General features: G+C 44.2%; 1 protein-coding gene across 8 annotated transcripts in view; it reads left to right on the forward strand.

Annotated features, from left to right (window-relative positions):
- CRACDL (CRACD like) overlaps positions 1-25,225 on the forward strand; it is a 612,462-nt gene extending 587,237 nt beyond the window's left edge. For all 8 annotated transcript variants that reach the window (XM_086934213.1, XM_086934214.1, XM_086934210.1 and 5 more), the window contains 3 exons: positions 2,887-3,034; positions 23,834-24,329; positions 24,375-25,225. In XM_086934213.1, the coding sequence (XP_086790339.1) occupies positions 2,887-3,034; positions 23,834-23,979 (294 nt within the window). In that variant the 3' untranslated portion in view covers positions 23,980-24,329; positions 24,375-25,225. The remainder of the gene's footprint in view (positions 1-2,886; positions 3,035-23,833; positions 24,330-24,374) is intronic.
- Positions 25,226-26,365: the final 1,140 nt, after the last annotated feature.

Consider the following 26,365-nt stretch of genomic DNA (forward strand, 5'->3'; position numbering starts at 1 on the left):
AATCCCCTCGTCCACTGCAGCTAATCTAGAGCGTGCATCACATAAACTGAAGCTAGCAAAACTGCATCCGGTGCTAATTCGAGACCAACAATGTCTAAAAAGCAGTTTCCAGCCATCTTGTGAAATTTCCATAGCCAAATAGTTACTTTCATTATAGTTCCCACTCCTCGTCAATCACAAGGCTTGATTTAGAGGCGAATCTGCTAGGAAACAAATATCATATCCAGCTGCCTAATTTTGATTTCCCTCGAAAGCAGACATCCCGCCAGCAGAGAATCAGAGACATTCTCTGCTGTCAGTGCATCTACCATTATGTTGGGCTTCCTCAACCCAGTGTTTTGGCAGTCAGATCCACAAAAGACTACAGCAGGAAGGCTGTCATACTGTCAGCAATGTATTATCTCCCTAATATGCGGGGAAAACACCCTTCAGTCTGTTGGGAGACTAGACTTTTGGGTGCTTACAAAGTATTAACACTTTGGAGAGACATTTTCAGTACCCAGGTACTGGTAGTGGGAGTTCCACCATGCAACATTAGCTTTGGTGGAATTTACACCAGAGGTTTCCACTTCTTAATTTCCTCTTCCCATGGCAGAGACAGTCACTGCCGTGGTGGAGAAATCTAAATGCATTGGAGTTTGTGTTATGTTATGTTAAATATTTATAAAGCGCTCAAATCACCCTGGGGCATCTCGGCGCTAGCTAGGAAATTGTGCTGAGAGATTGAAAACAAGGGCCATTGTATTTACAGTTACAATATTAAAAAAGAAAGGCTTTCAGCTGTTTCCTGAAAATACCATAGCTTGAGATTTTGCGTAAAAAGAGAGGGAGATTGTTCCAGTATGTTGGTGCGAGAAATGAAAAAGCTCTGCCCCCGTGCGAACAAAGCGAATACGAGGGACCTGAAGAAGATCCGGAGTGCTAGATCTAACATTCCTACAAGGGGAATATTTTAGTAGTTTTTTCTGAAAATATAAGGGACCTCTATTCAGTGTGTTGTATGTGAAGCAGCAGATCTTGAAAAAGGATCTCTTTTTCACTGACCGCCAGTGTAGAACCCTTAACAAGGGGGTCAAAGATGCACCTGAAGGACTATTTAAGATCATTCTTGCTGCGGTGTTTTGTACTACTTGGAGTTTGGCCAAAAGTGACTCTCCCACTTCAGCCAACATAGCATTTCCATAGTGGAGGCGGCTGATTACCAACGCCTGGACTACTGTTCTGCGGTGGGAGGAAGGCAAATACGGGAGAATTTTCCTAAGAAGCCGGAGACCATAATAGCACGAGCTAGTGGTAGCCGCAATGTGGTCCTTCATAGTAAGGGCCCGGTCCAGTTTTAGACCCAGGTTTTTCACTGACTGTTTGGGGGAAGGGGCCAGGCCAAGCTGAGCGGGCCACCAGTTCTCTGACCAGGTGTCCGAGGCTTTACCCATTAGCATGACCTCCGTTTTTTCTGGATGTTACTTGAGACAATTTACTGACATCCTGTTAGAGATAGCAAGCATACCAGTGGAAAAACGTTTTTTTTCGAGCTCTGGGTTTGGTCCGATGGTGAACATAAGCTGCGTATCATTGGCATAAGAGATGATCTCAAAACCCAGCCGCTCGACTAACCCTGCCAGCGGAGCCATGTATAGGGTGAAGAGAGTTGGGCTTAAGCAAGAACCCTGCGGAACACCCTTGTCAAGGTGCATTTTCGGCGAGGTATATGGACCGAGCATGATCGTTTGCGTTCTCCCAGACAGAAAGTAATTCAGACACTTAAGCGCTACCCCCTTAATGCCACAGGTAAGAAATCTCTCCGCCAGCTTAGAATGTGAGATGGTATCAAAAGCTGCGGAGAGATCTAGGAGGATCAGAATCACTGAGCCTCCTGCGTCTATAGTCTGTCTGAGAGAGTCGGACACTGCTAGAATAGCAGTCTCTGTGCTAAAGCCTGGACGGAAACCAGACTGCGAAGGATCCAACAAATGATTTTACTCCAAATAAGAACTCAATTAATAAAACCTTCCAATAATTTGCCCAACAATGGTAGCAAAGAAATTGGACGGTAGTTACCGAGAATTGAGGGATCAACCGTAGTTTTTTTTAATATTAGACAAACAAATGCCTCTTTCAAAGAGGCTGGAATGGAGCCAATCTGGATCGACAGATTAAATATATCTCGGATCACTGGGGCACATCTTGTGGCTAACAGTGCCATTATTTTTGTCGGGCAAAGATCTGACGGTGATCCAGATTTAGCGGAAGCAAGACCGTTGATGACCTCTTCCGTTGTGATTAGTTTCCATTGCTAATGTGCTGAAGGACATGATACTAGCACACTGGCTGACCGAAACTCTACCAGCCAAATTCTAAACACCAATACTGTTTATTATAAACTGTGCTTTGAAACCACCTTTTTTTCTGAATAGTAAATCCTTGAAGGTAATCCTTAACCAAGATCGAGGTTCGAAATTGTTTCTCTCTCAATCAGGCCTGTTTTTTCCGACACCTTAAAAAATGATTGTGTGGTACCAAATTCCACTTCTCCAAGTGCACCACGCCATCTTTAAAAAGAGGTAATGCAGTGTGGCTGAGCTGCATTCAGTATTTTTTTTCAATGAAATTGTTTCATCTTAATGAATTCATAATTATCATTTGTGAATGATGTTCTTGTTCCCAACTTTCTAGTGCATTGCTAGAGAAGTACATTGCATATACGTTGCATAACCTACCCTTAATGTAAATAATGTAATACTGACATACTAATGTTGGCATTGGTTTAGTGATTAGACACCCCTTACCCTGAAGTAGTCTGTGGCTTCATTTGTTTCCTATGTGTTTTAATTCTGTGATATTGCAATAAGGCATGCATTTCTAACATTCAATCACCATTGAAACTAGGTTACCTCGAAACTGCCAGCAGAAACCAACACGAGTAAAACATCATTTTCAACATCTAAAACTATTTCTGAGGAACCCACTCAAGAAGGCAGGAATGAGCTAAAAGAAACACGTCAGAGGGCGCACACGGTGTCCCATCCCGTCTCTGGTAAGGAATACTATTTAAAGAAGTGCGATATTGGAGGATGTGCTCACTAGATGTTAACTGTTTACCCATTCTGTGCATCTTTTAGCCTAAAGCTGAACCTGAGCATTCACATTTAGAGTAAATTAGCAAAACATAACCAATGGTTAAGTGTCATTTTCACTCCAAATCTAAAATGTCTGAATGCTGGTAGAATACTTTTGTTTTCTATTCTCGTGGAAAATGTAAATGACAAAATAGGTGTTGGAAATGGAATATCTCCTACATGGTAAACTGGTTTCTCCAGTATTGGGGTGTCTTTCATAGATTCACATGCTTGAATATTCCCCGTCGTCGGAGTGGGAGTCCCACGGTAAATAAAATAGCAATAAATGCTAAATATATAATAATATACAATAAATATATATATACATAATAAGGAAAAACCCAAAAAATGCATACAATAACCATCTGGCACCTAACCAAGAGTTTCCACATAGGAATGCATGGGGAAAAGAAGTTCCAATGCAGCCTATCCTTGTCATTATGTTAGTCCAAACTGCAGCCAATCAGGCGCCAGCAGCCCTCTAGAACCTTCTCCTCAGAGCTCAAGCCCTCAGATTTTCTACCGCACGTCGTGTGTAAGGGAGTCTCCCTGAGCTCTGCTCAGTTTTCTTCTTCAAGTGTTCCAGTTTCTTCCAAAATGTCTTCAAGTAAGAAATCTCTCTTCAGAGCGTGTTCCTCTTGTGGAAAGCTGAGATTATATCATGATGACCCACACAGTAAGTGTATTTACTGCCTTTACCCGGACCATGAAGTGGGTACCTGTAAACTCTGTAGAAAATTCTCAGAGAAAACTCTAAAGGACAGAGAAGGCCGTTTACTTGTCTGGCTTCAGAGGCTTAAAGACAAAGATAATGTAATTTCTGACGCTGAAAGTCTGGGGTCAGGCCGTTCTCAAGCAGCTTCTAAACGTGGTAGTGTGCAGGAGGTGCCTTCACCATTTCTTAAAAAGAGGAAAGTTTCCCTCACAATGGCCCCTGCGGTGTCTTCACCTTTGCCTACCACGTCTGGGCCCACGAGACAAAGCTCTCAGGCTCCTTCTGCTTCAAGGTCCAATATTTCTGTGAGGAAAACGGATTTGCCGTCGACGACGGGAGTTTTTACTCCGTCGACGAGAATGGCTGTCTCTGGTTCCAAATCGACGACGACAGTCACAACGACGATGGCCTCTGGATCGTCGTCGGCCTTAGCGTCGACGTCTTCATCGTCGATGAGAGTGGTTCTCAGCTCTAAGACTGTGCCTTCTGTGATTCCTATTTCATCGTCATCGACGAAAAGAGCTCACTCGTCGACGACCCGGTCGTCGTCGACTAGAAGTGTGAAGGCTTTGACTCCGTCTACGCTCTCGTCGACGAGCGCACCGTCGACGGCTATCCCGTCGACGAGGGGACCTATTCCATCTGCTCCGTCGACGACCGTTCCGTCGACGACCGTTCCGTCGACGATGACTCCGTCGACGATGACTCCGTCGACGATGACTCCGTCGACGATGACTCCGTCGACGATGACTCCGTCGACGATGACTCCGTCGACGAAGACATTGAAAGTAAAGGTTCCGTCGACGATGACTCCATCTATACCGTTGAAGACTGCTCCGTCGACGGTCTCCTCGTCGACGATGGCATCCAAATCGATCCCATCGCAGAAGTCAATTGATGTCATGCCGTCAACGCGTACGCAGGACACTATTTCGACGCCGGCCTCTTCTTTTGCTACTATGCCTCTTTTGCCCTTGCAGTCCAGCAAACCACAGTTCGAGACTCTTACAGAGCAAGAGATGATTAATCCTCCATCTCCGCTGTTTGCGACTGATTCTGATCAAGAGTCTGATGGCCAAGCTCACAGTCTTTCGGACCTTAATATTAAGTGCCAAGAATTCAGTAATGACGAGGAAGATGTTTATGACCAACATCAAACAACTCACACTCAGATTCCAACTGCAATGTTGCCTATCTCCATGATATCAAACCTCCAAAGTATGTTGGAAGACTACAATCGGCGTTTCCCACCAACGCCACAGCTTACAACGGTCCCATCAGTAATGAATCCGGTTTCTAACCCGGTTCTGGCTCTTCCTCAACCAGCGTCTCCTGTAACTGTTCACCGTACTACATCGGTTCGTGTTCACACTACCATCTATCCAGAGGATGATGATGACGAGAATCCTCCAGAGCGTGAAGATGGTGAAGTTTCTGAAGTAGATGAGGATGGTGAGGAACATTTGGCGGAGTGGGATGACTATCGTGCTCAAACACCATCTCCTTCTCAGGTGCCTGCAGCGGATTCTCCTCCAGTGGACATCGCAGGTTTCCACCAGTTAATGGATAGGGCAGCACAGCGTTTCAAACTGCCACGAGCACACCGAGAGGAAGATTGCTTCCTATACGATTTCAAAAACCAGCCCTTGAAACAGATCCACACAGTCCCGATTATAGATTTCATCTGGTCTGAAGGGGAGAAGATAATGAAGACGCCAAACTCTCTACCAGCGCAGCTGCCAAGGTTAGAGAAGAAATACAAAGCTCCTATAGGATCTCCAGCATGCCTTACAGGCCAACCTAAGCCCGACTCTGTCGTCACGCAGGCAGCTCAACGGGGTTCAAAGAATCCGGCATCTACGATCACTGCTCCTCCGGACCGTGAGGGCCGTCGCCTGGATGCTATTGGACGAAAATTTTCCTCCATGTCCTCTACTACAGTTCGAGTGGCCAACGCCATGGCCATTTTAGGCCGTTATGATCGTCAGGCTTGGGCTGATCTAGCCGCCTACATAGCGTTACTTCCAGATGTTTCCAAGGCAGAAGCACAGAAAATTCTGCAAGAAGGAGAGAGGACGGCAGAAGAACTTATCGATTGTGCAGTGGATGTAGCCTGCACCGGTTTTCGCCAGCTCGCTGGAGCAGCTGTTCTGCGTCGCCAGGGTTGGTTACGCTCGACTTCGTTTCGGCAGGAAGTTCAGGCACGAATCCTAGATATGCCCTATGACGGTGAGTCATTATTTGGAGCGCATATTGATGAGGCGCTACAATCCATTAAAAAGGACACGGACACTGCACGTGCTTTGGGTACCCTTCAGTTTAGGAAACAGCCCTTTCGGGGTGCTCGAGGACGTGGCACTACGTCCACTTTTCGTGGAGGAAGCAGTCAATACCGGTCCTTCAACCAAGGTAACCAGCGTTACACCGGTAACCGCCAGCAGTCTTCCCGTCAGCAGCCTGCCAGGACTTACAGAGGGAAGTCTAATTTCAGAGGTCAATCCAACAAACGCCAATGACTCCTCTGTCGAACGGAGAATTGGAGGTCAAATCTCTCTGTTTGGTTCTCAATGGTCCTCAATTACTACGGACCGTTGGGCACTCGACATTGTGAAGAGAGGCCATGCATTGGAATTTGTCGAGGTACCTCCTCCAACGCCACCTTCCGGACCACCACCTCCGCACCTCAAAGAACTATTTCATCAGGTTCGCCTTCTCCTTCAAAAGGGTGCGGTGGAAGTTGTGCCAAAGTCGCAGAGAGGGAAGGGGTTTTATTCCCGTTTTTTCCTCGTCATCAAAAAGAACGGAGAATGGAGACCAATACTGGACTTGAGAGCACTCAATCATTATCTCAAGGACCAGACCTTCCGTATGCTCACGCTTACAGAGATCTTGCGTTTGCTCTCAGTCGGAGATTTCATGACTACCATCGATCTCCGGGACGCCTACTTCCATGTCCCAATTCTAGCGGCGCATCGCAAGTTCCTACGTTTCAAGGTGGGGCACCTTCATTTCCAATTCCGGGTCCTTCCATTTGGCCTCCGTTCAGCCCCCCGAGTCTTTACAAAAATGTTGGCTCCGGTCATGGCTTTTCTTCGTCTTCAAGGCATCCAGATATTCCCATATCTCGACGACTGCCTTCTGAAATCACAATCCCGTGCACAACTTCTACATCATACTGCAATCTGCCAGACAGTATTCCGTTCCTTGGGTCTGTCCATCAATCTGGAGAAATCTCAATTGCAGCCAACAACTTGCAAAGATTTTCTAGGGGCAACGTTGGACACCACCCTGGCCAAAGCATTTGTCTCCCGGGAACGTCAACAGAGGATCCTCCGGCTAGTATCGCTACTTCTCGCAAAGAAGTGCGTTTCAGTCCGCTTGTTGAAGTCTTTTTTGGGGATGGCTTCGTCATGCATCGCTCTTGTCCCTCATTGCAGACTACGAGCGCGACCTATCCAACAGGCTCTGGACAAGCAGTGGCGTCAGGTCACCGGTTCCTTCAACGATCAGGTCTCCATCACCATTCCCATGAAAAAGGCGCTCAAATGGTGGGCACAACCACACCAACTAGCAGCAGGCACGTCTTTTCTGTCCAACACCCCAGATCTAACACTGACGACGGATGCCTCCCTGGAGGGCTGGGGAGCTCACCTCCAAGACCTGTCCGTGAAAGGGAAATGGACCTTCCATCAAAAGACCTGGCACATCAACAAGTTGGAGCTGATGGCTATCTTTCTAGCCCTGAAATCATTTCAACCAGTGCTGCAGGGAGAGTCAGTTCTGATACAAACGGACAACACGACCTGCATGCATTATATAAACAAGCAGGGCGGAACAAAGTCTCCGGTGTTGTCCCGCTTGGCAGAAGCGATTTGGGACTGGTCCATCAATCATCAAATCCAAATCACGGCAGTACATCTTCCGGGGTTGTCCAACCTCCTGGCGGACTCCCTCAGCAGATCTCGATCATCCAACCACGAGTGGGAACTCCACCAGCCAACACTCGATATGGTCTTTCACCGTTGGGGAAGCCCTGCAATCGACCTCTTTGCGACTCCAGAGAACCGCAAATGCCCCGCTTACGCAAGCTGGCATCCCCACAAAGGGTCCCAAGGCAATGCCCTTCTGATGGATTGGTCGAATCTCTTCGCCTACGCTTTTCCTCCGATCCCTCTAGTGCCTCGCGTACTTTGGAAGATGCGGAGAGAGCCTTGTCACATCCTTCTGATTGCCCCCAGGTGGCCACGACAGGCGTGGTTCTCAGAGCTGCTACTCCTGTCTCAATGCAAACCCATTCTTCTTCATCCTCGAATGGATCTTCTCTCCATGAACAGGGGTCAAATCTACCATCCGGACCCCTCTTCCCTGAGCTTGTCAGCCTGGAACCTGAGCACTGTGAATTTGCACATCTAAGCATCCCTCAAGAGTGTCGTAACATCCTCGCTCAGGCCAGGGCTCCATCAACTATAAAAACCTATAAGTTGAAGTGGAAACGCTTTTGCCACTGGTGTGCAGACGCCGGGGTACATCCTTTGCGTGCCACGCCCGCTGAGCTCCTCCCTTTCTTTCTCCATCTGGCTCAGTCGGGTTTGTCACATGCAACTTTAAGAGTTTTTCTGGCGGCAATCTCACGCTTCCGCCATGATGGCTCCGCCTCCTTATGCTCATCCAGATTGATACGTCAGTTCTTCAAAGGACTTCTTCGGACTTTTCCACCAGTTCGGCGTCCTCCTCCAGAGTGGCGCCTCAACATTGTCCTCTCACAATTAATGACTGCTCCGTTTGAGCCAATTCATAGCGCAGATCTCAAGTATGTCACCTGGAAGGTTGCGCTTTTACTCGCACTGACGTCCTCACGTCGAGTGAGTGATATGCATGCTTTCACAATTAAACAGCCATTTCTACAGTTCAAACCGGATTCTGTGCTTTTACGCACTAATCCTACTTTCCTTCCAAAAGTGCCGTCAGACTTCCATATTAATGAGCCTGTTATACTGAAGTCTTTCTTTGCCAATCCGCAATCACCTGCGGAACAACGCCTGCACTCTTTGGACATTAAAAGATGTTTAAAGTTCTACATCAGCAGAACGGCCCAGTTCCGAAAATCAGATCAGCTCTTCGTGGCCTATGGCCGTTTTCAAAAAGGGCGACCAGTCACCAAACCTACAGTAGCCCGCTGGGTGGCCTCGGCGATTGCTTTCTGCCATCAGAAAGCGGGAAAGCCTTTACAGTCTGCAGTGAGAGCCCACTCTACCAGGTCTGTGGCCTCTTCGACTGCACTCTTTGCCGGAGTTCCATTGCATCAGATTTGCAGAGCTGCCACGTGGTCCAGCAGGCACACGTTCACGAAGCACTACAATCTGGGTGCCATGGCCGAAGGGGATACCGCAGTGGGACAAGCTGTGCTCCGGAATCTTTTTCAATAAGGTGAGCCTCTGTTCTACCCTCCTCCTATGGTTTCCAGTCTTGTGCATGTCTTCTCTATGTATACATACAGTGTTATAACTTCCGTGACATGGATTTAATCCTGTTGATTTCAACCTTTTGTGTATACATTGCATCCTGGAAACTTTGTGTACGGATACGGACTGCTTACTATTCTATATTCAAGCATGTGAATCTATGAAAGACACCCCAATACTGGAGAAGAACAATTGTTACTTACCTGTAAACAGGTGGTTCTCCAGTATTGGTGTCTTTCATAGATTCACATGCGACCCTCCCATCCTCCCCTCAGAGGCTCGCTTCTCCTCATAGACTCTGTGGTCACTCTTGTGCTACGAAAATCTGAGGGCTTGAGCTCTGAGGAGAAGGTTCTAGAGGGCTGCTGGCGCCTGATTGGCTGCAGTTTGGACTAACATAATGACAAGGATAGGCTGCATTGGAACTTCTTTTCCCCATGCATTCCTATGTGGAAACTCTTGGTTAGGTGCCAGATGGTTATTGTATGCATTTTTTGGGTTTTTCCTTATTATGTATATATATATTTATTGTATATTATTATATATTTAGCATTTATTGCTATTTTATTTACCGTGGGACTCCCACTCCGACGACGGGGAATATTCAAGCATGTGAATCTATGAAAGACACCAATACTGGAGAACCACCTGTTTACAGGTAAGTAACAATTGTTCATGTTGCCCTTACCTGCCTGCCTGGCATCACGCTAATCTAGCATGTTCACAGAGTCCTAGGTCTCTCCATAACAGTGCGAGGTCCAGGGCCTGTCAAGCGACCTTGAAGGGTGCATCAAGTATAATTGTACCCAGTAGGCTGCTACTGGGTATTGCATATTAAACAGGGGTGGCAGCGTACCAGGTTTTGTGAATCTTTTGTGTGCTCAGAACTTTTCATATGTATAGGTAAAAGTAAATGTGGCCTATTGACCCCTCTTGCGTAAAGTTACACTGTTATTTGAAACCCAGAACTTTTCCTGACTTTCCATGTGCATGGCAAGTGCATATGCATGTACAGTGAGCATTTGACACATGGTAGTAGGGCTCTGTGTGAGTCGGAGTACTAATTCCAGTGGAATTTGTGTCCATTTTGGATGCCCCCGACTGTAGCAGGACACAAGATGGGGGATAAGTATAGCTTCCTAACCTCCCGCCCCCAATATGTGGAAGTCTATTGCCTGCATTCCCGGGATTGAAGGGTGGGGACCAAGACACTGAAGTGAGGAAGATGGAAACAGGGCAATCTTTATAAATTCCATAAAGACTTTGTTAGCAACGAGCTGCTAATTAGTTCTTCCTTAGCACTGTCATTTAGTTAATGGTAGGGATAAGGAGGGCTGCAGTTCTGTTGTTTAAGGTGAAAAAGTTTCTAGGCCAGGCATGCCCTCTTGTCTGTCTCTGATTTCTTCATTAGGAAACCTGATTACATCCAGATACTGAAAACTCACACTTGATTGTTCATGTTGTGGGTGCTACCTGTTGCGAGAAGTATCACTTTGCACAAAATCTATGTCTGGAGAGTAGCCTAAGGAGGACAATTGAAATAAGACCAACCCAAACCATTTCTTGTTCCAGTGGATCAGCATTCCGGTCTACAAAAAATATGTATAACAGTGGGATGATCCACATCAACCCACTTGGTCTGGTCACACGTTCTTGGTGAGCAAGGAAGAAAGCTCTCTGCAGAGAACTAAAAGAACAGCTGTGTAACCAGGGCTGGTGTCTGCCTGATAACTAGTGTCCCAGAGGTAAGGGGACATCACCTGAAGTCAACACTTTATGCTGAGAGAGGGATGGAATGTGTCTGGCCCTGCAGAAAGAGAAACTGTCCAGGAGGAGAGGCCAAGATGTTCTCATCAAGAGGAACCCCAGAGAAAGCCAATGACCCCAGAAAGTGGGACTTTGTTCTGAAAAGGTCTCTCTAGCATCTCTGCACAGTTCATGAAGTAAGCTGCACCAAGTCTGTGCCAGAAACATGTCACCTTTCAGCCGAGCACAGGTTAGAATAGATCCTCTGCAGCTGCTACTGCTAGCAACAAGCAAAGGACTGCATCACCGCCAAGCCGGGTCTGCCCAGGGCCTGCCTCTATCTGAAGATATCACCACAAGTATATTCGCCTTAGAGGCCACAACTACCTCTGCTCAGCGCCTGCCTGCACCCGACCAAGAGGACCTTTGCTGCTGAGCAGGGCACTGACAAGAACACCAACCTCCCCAAATGCATTGTGCTACATTGTCTACAAAGCTTTCACCAAGGGCCTATAACAGAGAGTCCACACTGCAAAGGTGGGAGGGTACATCCATATCTGCTGCACTGTCGAGAGCAACTTATAGGGTTTTGCCTGCTCCAGGAGACAAGAAACACAAAGGTGTGTGGGCCAAACTGCCCCACCTGCGTGAGACTGTTGTCTGATACTAATGGAATGATAAACTGTCGAACCTACTAAAAACAGTGTGCACATTTAAGCTAAATGCACCTGAGCCTATGCTGCCTAAACCCATAAAATGGTTGTAGGAGGTTGACTTAGTATATGGTATTCACCTATGTAAGTGTAGCACCCTGCACTAATACAGACAACCATTATGTTTTTTTAAGTTGTCTTAGCCAACCTTTAGAAAGCTCTCCAAGTAGTAGCTGTGAGCCTTCAGGCTTAGTCCAGATGGAGTGTAAAGCTGCTTGTTTAACCAGTACTTAATCTTATGGTATAGGTTAAGTGAAAAAGAATCACACAGTGTAGTGATAAAAATAGGTATTTATTCTAAACACTCACTAACACATTGAAATATCTCCTACGCAGGGATATAACCACAATACACACAATATTGTGCTAGTAGAATGAGTAAGTAGCACAAATACACAGTGGTCTCCAGGGGAGACCAAACCATATACTGAAATAATGAAATGAGAACCGCGGCTAAAGTCGAGACTGGACCCAGAATATGTATAAGAGTTTGGGACCCAAGGAACCACCCAAGATAAGTATCTAAGAACCCCACAGAGGCCATATGCATAGTGGGAACACGACTGCGTGCTCAAAACAAGTCAAAGGGTAAATCGCGTAAAGGACCCTTCCCAGGGACCCTGAAGACACCCCGTGGAACATGGAAGGTTGGTGAGTCACCCCACCCGGGGATACCCCAAGAACCAGGATACCTACACCAAGCCGGATGCATAGGTGTGAAGTGACATCGGAAATGGCTGTAGACCACAATGGAGGACTTCAGAAAATATGCTGCTGGCAAAGAAGACGAAAAAGTCCGATGGAACCCAAAGGTGCATTCAAGATGAGAAGTACCTGCAAGCAGAGGAGAGAAAGTCTATGCTACTCAGGATATGAATGCCCACTGATTTGAGGATGCAGGATAGTTGACGGGTCTATTGAAGTTGCAGCTGTGCAGACCAGGCAACGCTGCGGAAGACCAGGAGCCATTCATGAGCTGTCCCACATTGGATGTCGAGAGCCATGGGGTCAGTGCCCGGCAGGGGCACCAACAAGCCTTGGAAACTGCAACCAACGTAGTAATCGAAGAAGGGCTACAGTCACCACTGCGACCCGCAGGCGTAGATAGTTCCTTGCCTCAAATACTAAGAACAACAGCTGTAGAAATACATACATTCACAAACTATATGGAGACCACAGCCCATTTGAGAAGTACAACGGGGGACGGAGCTCAATGGGGGCAAGTTGACAACACCATTGAAGCAACCGTGGGGATCATCAGTCAAAACAACTCACCAAAAGACTTGGGTGACCAGGAACAAAACTCCAGGGGGCTCACGCCCGAGAAGGAGAATGAGAACAAATGGGCTGCAGTATCAGAAGGGCTCCCAGGGCATCAGATTCCCAATGACTCAAGAGGACAGCCACCCTCCATCTACATCTCCCCTTCCCATCAGAACACATTGAGCGAACCTGTTGAAGCGATTGCAACATCTCATGCAAAAAATAGTTCTCCATATAAACAACTGACCACACAAGGCGATACTCACTAGCTGAGAAACAGCAAAGGAATACAGACCCCGCAAATCTCCCCTTACATTCGCCATACGAGGATTTGTGTACCACTGATAGCGACATGACCTTTCTGGCGTCACTAGAATGGGAGGACCTAGTGGCATCATATAACGTTAAACCAACCTTTAATAGCCCCACCGAAGAGCGTTCTAACCTGCACCTTGAGGGGAGTAGCGGCCCTACCGATACATTCTGGGCAACTTTACTTAACACAATCCAGCTGTCGGCAACAGCACTGCAGTATCAATCCGATAAACTAGACATGCAGTTGATAGTCCTGCAAACGCTAGCAGAAGCTACTTCCGGGATAGAAAGAAAACTTACTGATTTTAATGGCCTCATAAAAAGAGGGCAAGAAGCAGCAAAACTATCTCAAATAGAACTACTGCGTCTGTTCCCCAACAGTCGACAAGCTATCTACACTACCCACGACGCTAGGGAACCTCTTGGGGGACTTAAAACTAAACACAAACACGCACCCTACAATGGAAACCAGGTCCGGAAGAACACGCCTCCGTGAAAAAGCATCAGGAACTAGCAACGACCATCATATTGCTAGCTAGCAAGCAAGGGGACTCCACTCCAATAGCCAAACGCACACCAGAAGAGTCCCTTCCAAACATCTCAATTAATGATAGGGCCGGCGCCGAGACAACTACGAATGCGGGAACCCGTCGGAAACAAAAAAGGAAGCGTAGGAACAGAAAGGCAACCGGAGTAGATTACACTGACAAGAACCAGCAAATGACCGCATCTACGGATCAGGTGCAATCAGGAGAAACCATGAATTACATTGAAGGAAAAATTTTAACACCAAGATAAACAAGCATTGGCATAGCCAATCGATCTCTCTTTTGGGACCTTATAAGTATTTAGTTATGCAGCACAATATCTTTGGTGTAACAACATCAGCTGTTGCATGGCTAAACACTTATAAGGTACAAGGTTTGGCTATGCAACAGCTGATGTTGCACCAAGGATATTGTGCTGCAAAACTAAATACTTATACTGTCCCAAAAGCGAGACCTATTGGCTATGCTAATGCTTGTTTTTAAACTTGTTAACACTGTCTGGGCATTCGTTGCAACTCGTCAGTACCAGTTTAACATTCAGACACAGCAATAAACTGCAGAGAGGTGGCCATGCAGACTCTGCATAGGGCCTTCCCCTGCGGCAGCACGTCGCTGCTTGTTTAGTAACTTTGAGCTAGGATCTAAATTGTTTTTTTGTTCAAATCTGCAGATTATGCAGCAGATGATGGGCTGTGTGGCGAATGAGGCAAATCTATAATCATTCGAAAATCGCCCCAGCCTCATAATGGTATAATTCCAGTGTCCTGCCCAAACGTACTTTGTTTTAGTTTCACTTGAATCCGTCCATCCAGATGGGCAGCTTCCAGTGTTCAGCCCTAGGTGGCAGCAGACACACACCTGCAGATGCTGCTGCATCTCTCCTATCTCAGCAGAAGCAGCAGCTGGGGGGTCCTGCCCCAGAAGCCCCCTCTCCCCTCTGGACCTGGGACAGGAAAGGGCAGCTAAGGAAAGGGACGGAGACTAAAATCATTTGAGCTCCCAATTTTCCTTTTTTTTGCGATTTTTACAGATAAATTCAAATGGGTGGGTAAGCTGCTAAAACCCTACTGGAACTCAACTATGTGTTCAAATGTATTTATTAAATAAATTGAGAACTAATTGAGTTACGATTTAAATTGTAAAACACAAATTTAATATATAGAAATACCAATAAGATGGCCTAAAAATACTTATTAAGAAATACAAACGGGAATGTCTTTAAATTAAATAGTATAACATGTTGTCCAATGAAATACTATAAAAGCGATATTCGTACAATAATACAGTTCTGTCGTTTAACAGCTGTAGTAAAACAAGCAACGTGGACAATGGAAAGGGGAGGGTGGGTGGAGTCAAAAAATATGTACAAAGGAAGGAGGGAGAGAGGGCAGTTGGGGCAAGCAACGCGGACAACGGATGGAGGGCGTGGGTTGGAAAGCAACATGGACAATGGAAGGAGAAACGGACGGCAGGTAGAGGCAAGCAACACATGTGACAGAAAGAGGGAAGGTGAGGGTAAGGTTTGTATGACGTTAAGAACAATTCATCTGGGAGATTTGTGAGCACTTTTAAATTAGCATGCAAGGGAGACGCCAAATGTGTTTGTACTACTCCTTGTTTATTCTCCTATTGCAGCAGACAAACCTGGAGCAAAATATGTACCAACTTTTTGTGAAGCAGAACGAACAGCTACATGTTTTATTAGTAATGGCCAAAATTAGCTCCAATGGGGCAAAGTCACCCGGTTCCATAAATATCGTAAAAAGGAATGCATCACATTACACATATCAAAACAAACGGTTTCCAGTAACAGAACAGCTCTGTTCATGTAACATGATTTATTGTACTGGTAAAAATCAGAAGGCCGCGCTTCATGAAAATAAGAAACGCTAATGCATTTCTTATGTACACAAAATGAGCAATGTCTTAACATTTTTTCCATGGGTAAAACCGACTCCTATATGAACATCACAGCTGCAGACATGTTTTATGCACATTTTCTATGTTTATATTTTAACGCGTTTCAGTCTCTCGAGAACAAAAAATTATCAAACCAACATATTCAACCTTTTTCGTGTATTATATTTTATGTACGATTTTTTAAAATGCTAAATTCATTTTCAACCGCTATTCGCAGTTATTTTGAAGTAATATTATTAAATAAATATCCACTGAGGGTAAATGAAAGCCAGAGTCCTGTAGGCTGGGCCGCTTTATCGCTCTGCTTAAAAAAATACTTTCCATGCTGTTGTTTCCATCAGGCTGCTGCTGCGGCAAATTTTGGCTGTTAAACTGTGCAGATGACAAAGTTCATGACTTCTCGGGAGAGCTGCGTGCCACATCTGTAGCTGATAAAATAGAGTGCAGAAGTGTGGCAGACAGGAAGAAAGTGCGAGAGAGACAGACACAGCTCGGGCCAAGTAAATTGTCTTCAACGCCGTGCTAAAAAACTAGTTGTTTCCCCAACAAAAAAAAAGTAATTCTAACAAAGATAAAAAATATAGTACCGCCGTCAAAAAAGTGTAAGAAATATAATCATATCTACATCTTTATAACATGTCAAAAAAGCAGTCGTTCCTGCAACACTAGAACTGAGGCACTCAATTCGAAAGAGGCACCGTACACCCTCGGCATATGTGTCAGCAGAAGTCTTACCAAGGAGGAGTCTTTTATCAGCATGCACCAGTACTCCATACATGCTTGGGGAAAAAACACAAGGCACCCCGGTTCCTCCAACCCCGATGTCGGCCACTTCCTTGGTGTGGACATCTCTGGAAGCTCGTTCGATCAGCGCCAATTCTAAAAGCCGAAATTTATTTTCCGCATATGAGCTGGATTTCTTCGGTAGGATGAGAAGGGCTGGGAGGGGTGCCAGGCCGTGCAGAACCAGAAGTCATTTGGAAAGGCACAGTAATGACAACCGAGTGCCAAGCTATTGCTAAAAGCTCACTCAGCAAGGGCAGCGTGGAGAGATTTGCCAGAACAATGATCTGGGGACAAGTATGTTGGGAAGATGCTTAAAATAGAATACACTGGCGCTCGCTCTCTCAGCGCCTTTATCTTGTTCTTTTAAATAGTTTCTTTTTTCCAGAGTGGAAACTGTCTCGGTCCAGACAGCTTGAGTATCGTTTCGTGTTACCCCAAGGCTCCTAACGTTACAGCCCTAGGTAAAGATCAAGAGAGGTTAAAGCCACAACATCGGGCCGATAGAGAAGAGGCTTGCAAGGAGTGTGACAAGGGAAACAAGAAAAAAGCGCTCAAGCGGCAGCTGGGGGAAGGGATTCACTCGCGGGAGCGATAATTGCGACCAGATGGGCCGGGCGCTCCCGCGAGTGAATATCCTGACGTGCACACGTTTCCATTGAAGGCAATGGAACGCGTGCACGTGCTTGGCTGAAAAGCCTAAGCACTCGGTAAAGGTAGTTTTCCTTCGCAGCGCATGCAAGCTGCGAAGGCTCGACCTAAAAATCATTAGACACAAATATCACAAAAGCAGCAGCAGAGACCCCTACACCGATATTCTCCAAAGAGAAAACAAGCAAACAGATAGAGCAGAAACACATTGGCCAAGCCAAACACAAGCAACCCAGTAATATACCTTAGCCGGTAAATGACACACAAAGCACAGGGAGGACTATCGCAGAAAATCCGCCAACAGTAAAAATACAACCCGGCACACAAGTCATAGAGCAGGCCCTAGAGGAGCCCGTCCAAATTAACATAGAAGTAATAAACACTGATTCACCCATAAACAGTGTTAATTATTGCAAGGAGATCACCATCCAGGAACAAAATAAGATGGTATGCACACAAAGCACGAATAAGCTAGCCATTGACAGGTAAAAGAGGACCACCAAGAAGCCAGCTCAGAAAGCAACAACATGACAAATAAAATCCAGCTCCCATACGGGGTCGAACAATATGAGTCAACCACACATCAGTGAATACCGACCCCTGGAAAAAAAGAGACCGACATTATCCTATTTATTCCAGAATTGAAATGCAGAGGAAGAGTGGACACCCTAAATAGGGGTAATATACTAAGACTCATCAACTCAATTGAAAACTTAAAACACATTAACACAACAGACCTGCTCGCAATTGAATTTCACTCTTCCCCAGATCAACATGGACACGAAATGACAGTCAATCTGGAAAACAAACGACGAGCAGATCAAATCCTGGGGAAACACTCAGATTCTCTCAATAGGGAATAAAGCTAAAAGCTGGAAAAAGCCTAACCCACCCTGCTCCTAGAAGAAAGAAAAAAAAAGTCTACAAATAGTTACATTGATTCTAAAAGGAGCACACAGTTATTCCCAAGGACATGACAGTAATATACCACACCTAAAACATTACACAACTCAGCAACTTGATTCAAACTGGGCAAACATCCGGCGTACAATAATTACAGAAGATACAAAGTGACAAGGGGCATCAGGCCAGCCTCTCACGAAACCTAACACCTCTAATATTAAAATATGCGTTTGGAACATTAATGGTCTGTCTAGCAAACTGGAAGACATAGAAACATCTAACTACTTAAAATCATTTGATCTGATCTTACTCCAAGAAACCTGGGAAGAGAAAGAGATACCCCTGCAAGGATATACAACTCGAATCCACCCAGCAATTAAAGGTGCTCCCTATGGTCGCAGCTCAGGAGGCTTGGCGTCACTCGCCTCAATAGTAACAATAGGAACAATGAAAGAAATCAACGTAAAAATCACTCCCCCTAGTGCCATACATGCAATAGTAATAACAATTGAAAACAAACCGGTGGCTCAACCACTATACATAATAAACACATATATACATCCGAAGCACAGACTAAAAGGGGCAAGATAACTTGTAAGCGAATTGACAAGACTCATGTAAGAAAAGGAAATGGAGAACTTACTTCTGGCAGGCGACTTCAATCTTTACCTTTTTAGAAAGAAATCAGAAGAAGAAATAGTACAGGAACATTGCATGGGGAATACCAAACCAATCCCCAGCCTCTCCAAACAAGCAAACAAGATGCTCAAACCAACTATTGAAAGACCTGGAGCAGTTAAACCGGAAAGTACTAAATGGTCGATTCAAAGAGGACACACCACCAGCACTAACATATTTTTCTTCAACTACTTCTTCTCACCTAGACTTCACCCTTGCAACACTACCATTTTTTGAAATAATAAGCTCATTCAAGGTTGGAGAAAACTACAATAGTGACCACCTGCCACTAGAAGTGATACTAGGTGTCACTAATGGGAACGACATGGAAGCAAGGAAAAGCATTGGGACAGAGTATCCCTCCAACTTTAGAAGGATAAGGTGTAAGACCAACAAAGCAGAAGAGTTAGCACTCAACGCAAAAACAATCTTCCACCAGATAGCAAGCTTAATAAAGAATCTATTAGAGGCTTGGGAAGAATTCATAATGGAACTTGGAACAACGTATGCCACAGAGCACAAAAAACCTGCAAAGCAAACACATCATGTAACATAATTCACGAACGCGGGTAGTGAGGTATAATTAGCGCAAATTCCTGTCAGAATTATTATTACATCAATTATCTCAGTTGCATCAAAGGGAACCAAAGGCAACGACCACTCAACGTTGTCACAAAATAACAATACTCAAAAGCAATTGTTATTATATCATAAATTGAAAGTAGGAACCCTGAACTAGGTCAAAGTATAAGAAATATAAATAAAGCTTTTTCAAATCAAATGTCCATATGCAGATGTCGTGATCATCAGTCTTGTTTCTTTATTTTCATATTACAGTTGTTCCTTGAAGACTTGTTGATACACAGATCGTTTCTTTAATCATGCAAACAGCCAACACATGTTTCGTCTGTGGGGTATAACCCAAAGACTTCCTCAGGGCCTGGACTGTACTTCTCGTTATTTAAATATTGCTCAAACATCCTCCTAAATCCAGGGATTTTCCACACGAATATAGTTTCTTTGGTAAGCATCAATATCTATAAGCCTCCATTGTTTCAAAATCCATTAAACAATTATGATCCACGAGTAATATTTCCTTGAGGCTTAGAACCACAATAAAAACGGAGTATACTTGGTCAGAGTAAAAAGCTCCTATTTAAGAAGCATATCCTAAAGTAATGGAGAGATTCCCCGCATAACGTGGTCGTCGCGGTACGGCGTGTTGTAAATACACCAGAGATAAAAAACCTAAAACTGAAAATAAACCATATCCTAAGGCAGCTCCGCAAACAATCGAACAATGAAGTCCTGCAAAAAAGAGTTGCAAACTCTAAAGGCTCAACAAAAGAAGAAGATCTGGGTAAGGAAAAGGCAAATGAACGACGATCTCTGGGCAAAAATCGTGTACGACTCGAAACAGAAAAACAGCGCTAGATTCTGGAAAACAATCCATAGCCTCCAATGGCCAGGACACAAAGGAATTAAGTCGCACATATCTGAATCCGACTAGGCACACTATTTATCAAACCACTTTAATGATAAAAACCCAGAAGGGGAACCACCCAGAGGGAAAGCTCCGGCAATCAAGATGCATCCAAGCAATAATAAAAAAGGAATACATAATCATTAAGTATATGACGACCCCATCAAGACCGAGCCCCGCACAAGATTGCAAATCTGGAGAAAGAAGTAACAACAAGCTCCAAACTAATCTCAAACAGGAAGGAAAATAATTACGCAGCAACAGCGGTTATGATCAAGCCACAAATATGAAAAGGGAAACTAGAAAGTGCTCTCGACCCCAATGGAATCTCGCCAATAATGTACAAGCAAGATGCTGACCTCTGGAGCGATGTACTGGCACCAGTCTTCCAGGAAATTAGGGAAACCGCAATATGTCCATCATCCTGGAGAGGATCAATAATACGTCTGATCTACAAACAGGGCGAAAGGAGCAATCCAAGTAACTATTGACTCATTGCCCTAATAGACATAGAGGCAAAGTACTATGCAGGACTCCTTTTGGAGGAATTAACATCCTGGGCAACTTTAAAACACATCATCCCAGCAAACCAAACTGGATTCAGCTGAGGCCAGGGCACAATAACTAACATCATGGTGCTAACTCTACTGATGGACGCGGCAAAGACAGCCAAGAGCTCGCTATTTCTATGTTTCATAGATTACAGCGCTGCGTTTGACCACGTAGACCGCAGCAAACTCTGCCAGAAACTGGAAAAATGGGGGATTCCCGGGCCGCTTCTAAAACAACTGATACTACTACATACCAACACTTGGGTTAAGATCAAACTGGGAGCTGGAACGCACCTTTCAAGGCAAATTAATACCACCAAAGGTCTAAAACAAGGATGCGTTCTAGCCCCCATGCTGTTTAATCTATTCCTTGCAGATCTTCCTAGAGAATTGGACTAAACCAAATCGCATGCACCGCGGCTGGGAGACATCCGGCTATCAAATCCCCTCTATGCAGATGACCTGGTCTTAATTAGTTGGTCCCATATCAGACTACAACATCTCCTGGACACCACCAACAAATTCTCAACAAATAATGCATTAAGGATTAACTTAAATAAATCAAAAGCTATGTCAGTGAATTGCAATAAAACAAAAAAACTAGCATGGTTCCTGGGCGGACAGAGGCTAGACCACGTAGCCACCTACAAATACCTAGGTGTTCTTTTTGACAGTAGAGGTTCGTTTAAACCCCAACTAGAGGCCATCCGTTGAAAGGGCACAACATTCTACCTCCCAATGAAGCCCCTGAAGAAATTTCTCCCCGACCGTCACTGGATCCCCTCCTACAGGTCATCAGAGCACGTTTACAGCCAATGCTCACATACAGCAGTGAACCCATGCAAGGCAAAGACGCCATGGCTCTAGACAAAACAATTAGCAGAGCATATAGGGCAATCTTCCATCTGCCGAACTATGTCTCCCCTGCTCAAATACGCCTCGAATTTGGTCTCCAGAGACAAACGGTCGAGAGAAGAGGTGCCTACATAAAAAGCTGGCGCAAAATCAGAGGCGCTGAGCAAGGATCTTTAAACGCCCACCTCTGAACCGAACTGTCTATTCGAGAGAACTCGCCCACCAGGAAGTACTTACAAGAATCACTGGAGTACCTGGGATTAACAAACCTCGGGGAGTCCTCTACAGAACACAAAAGCTTCAAAAAGGTGGTAACAAAAGTGACCAAAATGATATCCATAGAAGACAAAGAAACTCTGACCAAGAGGGCTCATGGATGGATAGCGCTGAAAGATTACAAAGCTCTTAAACCGCAAGAATACCTGAAAACGGGCCTCGCGCAGACCACAAAAAACACATTTCTAAATCTACGCTTTTGCATCCTTCCAATACTACCCCATTTGCCACCTTGGAAAAGGAGAGCAGACAAACACCTTTGCCGTCTTTGCAGATCAGGGAAAGCGGACCTAATACATATAATCTGCATCTGCCCAAACCTAATGGACATAAGGCGCTCCTTACTCCGAGTATTTTGGAAACAAAAGGGCATAACAAGTTGCAGGCAGGCTGTGATGCTGTGCTTTAATCCTGAAAAGATTCAGCTAAATTGCAGACTAACAAAGTATTTCGATACCGTGGCTAGAGGACTCAAGAGCTAGCTATATGGATTATCTGAAATAAAGCAAGCAACGGCATTTCGATCTAATAAAGGAACAGCCCGCTAGTGTAAAATACCTTTCTCCTCTTATTTTTATAACATAAACTTGCTTACCAGTCGCGCGTTGCTGCGATCTCAGAAGAAAGGAAATTTAAGGAAACTTGTTATGATAACATTCAATTTACATTGTCTCATTTTTATTGAAACGTATTCATTTTAATATGGAAAACATTTTAAAGTGTTTTTTTTTAATTCTGTTTATTTATTAGAGTGCTTGTGGATACACAGTATTTTTCGTTTTTCCGTCTGGTGCGTACACGAATAAATAAGAATGTTTTCCGACTCGTGAGCTGGCCACATACAGTTGTCCATGTGAGAAGCACGGATTCTCCAAATCTAGTCCACACACTTGCAGCGATTGTCCTTGTGCTTTGTTGATGGTCATTGCAAAAGCGAGTCGCACCGGAAACTATAAACGTTCAGTATTGGTAGGATTATGAGGGCCCCGGGGGGCCGATATTTAGCAAATTTTTATTTTCTTTTTTTTTGCCAGAAACCTTCGGGGGAGTGTACTCAAAAACTTTTAACAATTTTTTTATTTATTTTTTTATTTTAGTTTTTTTATTGCCAGAAACCTTCGCGGGAGTGTACTCAAAAACTTTTAACAATTTTTTTATTTATTTTTTTATTTTAGTTTTTTTATTGCCAGAAACCTTCGCGGGAGTGTACTCAACAACTTTTAACAATTTTTTTATTTATTTTTTCATTTTATTTTTTTTATTGCCAGAAACTTTCGCGGGAGTGTACTCAACAACTTTTAACAATTTTTTGTATTTATTTTTTTATTTTCGTTTTTTTATTGCCAGAAACCTTCGCGGGAGTGTACTCAACAACTTCCCAAAGTTTCATGGCGATCGGATGAATGGTGTAGTAATGCATAAAGGACAAACAGACAGACATACATTCGTTTTTATATATATATATAGATGTAAAACAAGGTTTAATGATATTTTAATGATGGAAGTTTTTAATATTGTGAGTTTTAATTAACTGTACAATAAAGCTACTACTACTGCTTGTACTTCACAGGGTAAAATTGCTGAATGAGTTCCAAAATTAAAGGTTCATCACGCGTGCTATTAGTTTTGAGAATGAATGGTGCGCTCTGGAGCTGTCTTTTAACTGGAAAAAAATTTGATTTGCTGATATTACTTTTTATTACAAAGGTTCTATTTTCAAGTTCTTTTGTTGTCTCTTACTGTGGCAATGAGCTAAAGATAAACAACTTTATTCCATTTGACTGTATATTATTGTTTGTTAGAAAATGTGTACCTTGCAGGCTCATTTAACTGACTTCTTCTTTTATCTCTACAGCAACTCAGCCACTTTTCGTAGCAGAGAAAGAGGAGAAGCCCCGCCATCCACAGGCCAGTCCTTCTGCATCTGAGCGGCCTTCCTGGATGGATCTTGCCAAGAAGAAATCCCAAGCTTGGAACGACATGCCCCAGATTATAAAATAGAGAAATGTTTTTCACACCAATCGTGTTATCCCTTATAGACTTTAACTGTTGTAAATGAATCATTTCTGAAGAATCAATGGTTCATGAGTAAGGTCACTCGTAGGCAAAGGAGCCTTTGAGTGCTGTCTCAATGTCCATCAATCTGAATTGTAGTCTTGTAATAATGGCACAAAAAGTAATATAAACTTTTATTTTTCTTTTAATAATCCTGGAGATTTTCTTACATTGTTTAAACGAAAAATGTCCTTGCAGCTTGAGTAAACGCAAATGTATCCTCTTGGATCAAGCAGGTTTTGTAGGTATGTGATGCGTGACTGAAAGACCCAACAGAGTTTGGATCTGCGCCCAAGGCATCACCTCCCTCTTACAGATCTAAGTTTGGATCTGCACCCAAGACATCACCTCCCTCTTACAGATCCAAAGATGCAAGGAAAGGCGACCCTTGGCTCTGAGGCAATGAAGTATTGTTTATAAAATGAAACATGTAGTTGTAGGTAAAAAAAAGTCATGCAGGTTAAACCGCTCATCTTTTGACTCCTGGCATTGCATTTTTGGCCAATGAGATCCTTTTGCACCTTATCCTATCACAGGAAATGTTTCTTCATTCTTACACTGAAATCAGAAACATCATGCATGTGAGGGATTTTAACTCAACAAAGAAAACAGACAGGACTTATTTGAGAGTGATTTTACTCTGTCTTTCTCCGCTTCATGAAGTCTAGGATAGACCAACAAGTTCAGCGTGAGGCGTCTGATGTTCAAGGTGGCTTCAAGTCATTTCTACTTTTCCAACTTGTTAAGGCCAAGATAAAGCGCAGAATTTTGAAACGGAGTTACTACTGCACCAAGATTGATGAAGTAATTACAAATGAAGGTGCATGGGAGACAAGTGCAAACTGGTTTTCTACCAGACAAACTTTACCTTCTCAGCCTTTCAGTAATGTTTTCTTAGCCTTCTCCCGCCCAAACACTTTCCTCTGTTTGATCATATTTATTCTCTGATTTTACTTCTGTTTTTTACTTAGCCTTACCTAAACTGCTTTACGCTGTCCAGGTTTTGCACCACTCAAATTTCTCTGTAACTTTCACTTCAACTGCCCACTTTGAATCCTGTGCGAGATCATTTTTTTTTTAAATGATTTCTTTCACATAATTCCTTAAATGAAAATGTATGTAGTGTAAAATATTTTATTTGTAAACAAAAAATAAGTTTTGGTGTAGTAAAAAGTAAAAAAAGAAGAAACCACTTCAAGCAGTATTCTTTCTTTGCTATTTAATGTTAATTTGAGGAGCACAAAGGCCAGCACCAAGAGGAAGCAAGGCTGCAGTGCCATATATGTATGTGACTGGAAAGACCTTGCGTTCATGACTCCTTGCTCTTAGACCCCAGTGTCCTCTACTCTAGTCTAAGCACAATAGAGTCTGGGTGCAGGGCCTGCCTTAAGCCATGCCTTGTGATTAGCAGCATTTCTCCCGGCCCACGGGGTTATTATTTGGAAACGTTAAGACTCAGAAGAAGTCCAATGCATAGGGAAGTTTCTCCAGAGGCTAGGGGGATAAAGCTCTGGTTCTTCCTACCGTGCTCTATGCATGGTTCTGCACTCAGAACATCTGTCCATTGGACTGCTGATCACTTTTTCCATTAAATATCTGTATATATTTATAAATGAAGAATATAGAAACAAGGCTGTGTTGACTTTCTTGTCCTGATGTGTGAATGTATTGATGGGATCAATGTCATATGTGATCTCGTATGAGTTCATGATAAGAGCATTGGGGGAATTGTGCTTGTTTAGCTCATTAATAACTTGTGCATTCCAGTGGTTTTAGGTTTTAGATCATAGCCACGACACCCCTTAAGCGGATGTTTTAGGCGAATTTATGTGCTTTTTATAGCATATGTGTTTGTGATGTGTGTAAGGAACCATAAATTCCTTGAATAGAGATATTTATAGGCAATTGTTTTGCTTTTATTTTGGTGAACAGGCCCCAGAGCCCAAAAAACACGTCATCTGTCCTCCAGCCCTACTGTGAATGAACAACAGTTATGTGCAGGAGGCAGTGGACGCAGGTCAGAGTCTTTGGCTGTGCCGTGCACCAAGTTATACTGTTGTCATCATCTGGTTGACATGGTCTTGAGCTGTACACAACATGCACGGACATGACTTTTAGCTGTGCTCTGCACCCAGTCTACCTGCTGCACATGCCTGCTTCACGATGCTTTCGGCCATGTACATACAGTAGGCACTGGGTATAGAATTCGGCCATCGGCCATGCCCTCCACCCAGTCTGCATGTCCCCAGTGCCCGCAGCCTTCAGCTGAACACACCTTGTGGTCCACAGCCAGAAAGCCCTTAAGCAATGTTCCCTGAACCAAGTGCCTGCT

Source organism: Lissotriton vulgaris, chromosome 8 (genome assembly GCF_964263255.1).
Source record: "Lissotriton vulgaris chromosome 8, aLisVul1.2, whole genome shotgun sequence".
NCBI classification, from domain to species: domain Eukaryota; kingdom Metazoa; phylum Chordata; class Amphibia; order Caudata; family Salamandridae; genus Lissotriton; species Lissotriton vulgaris.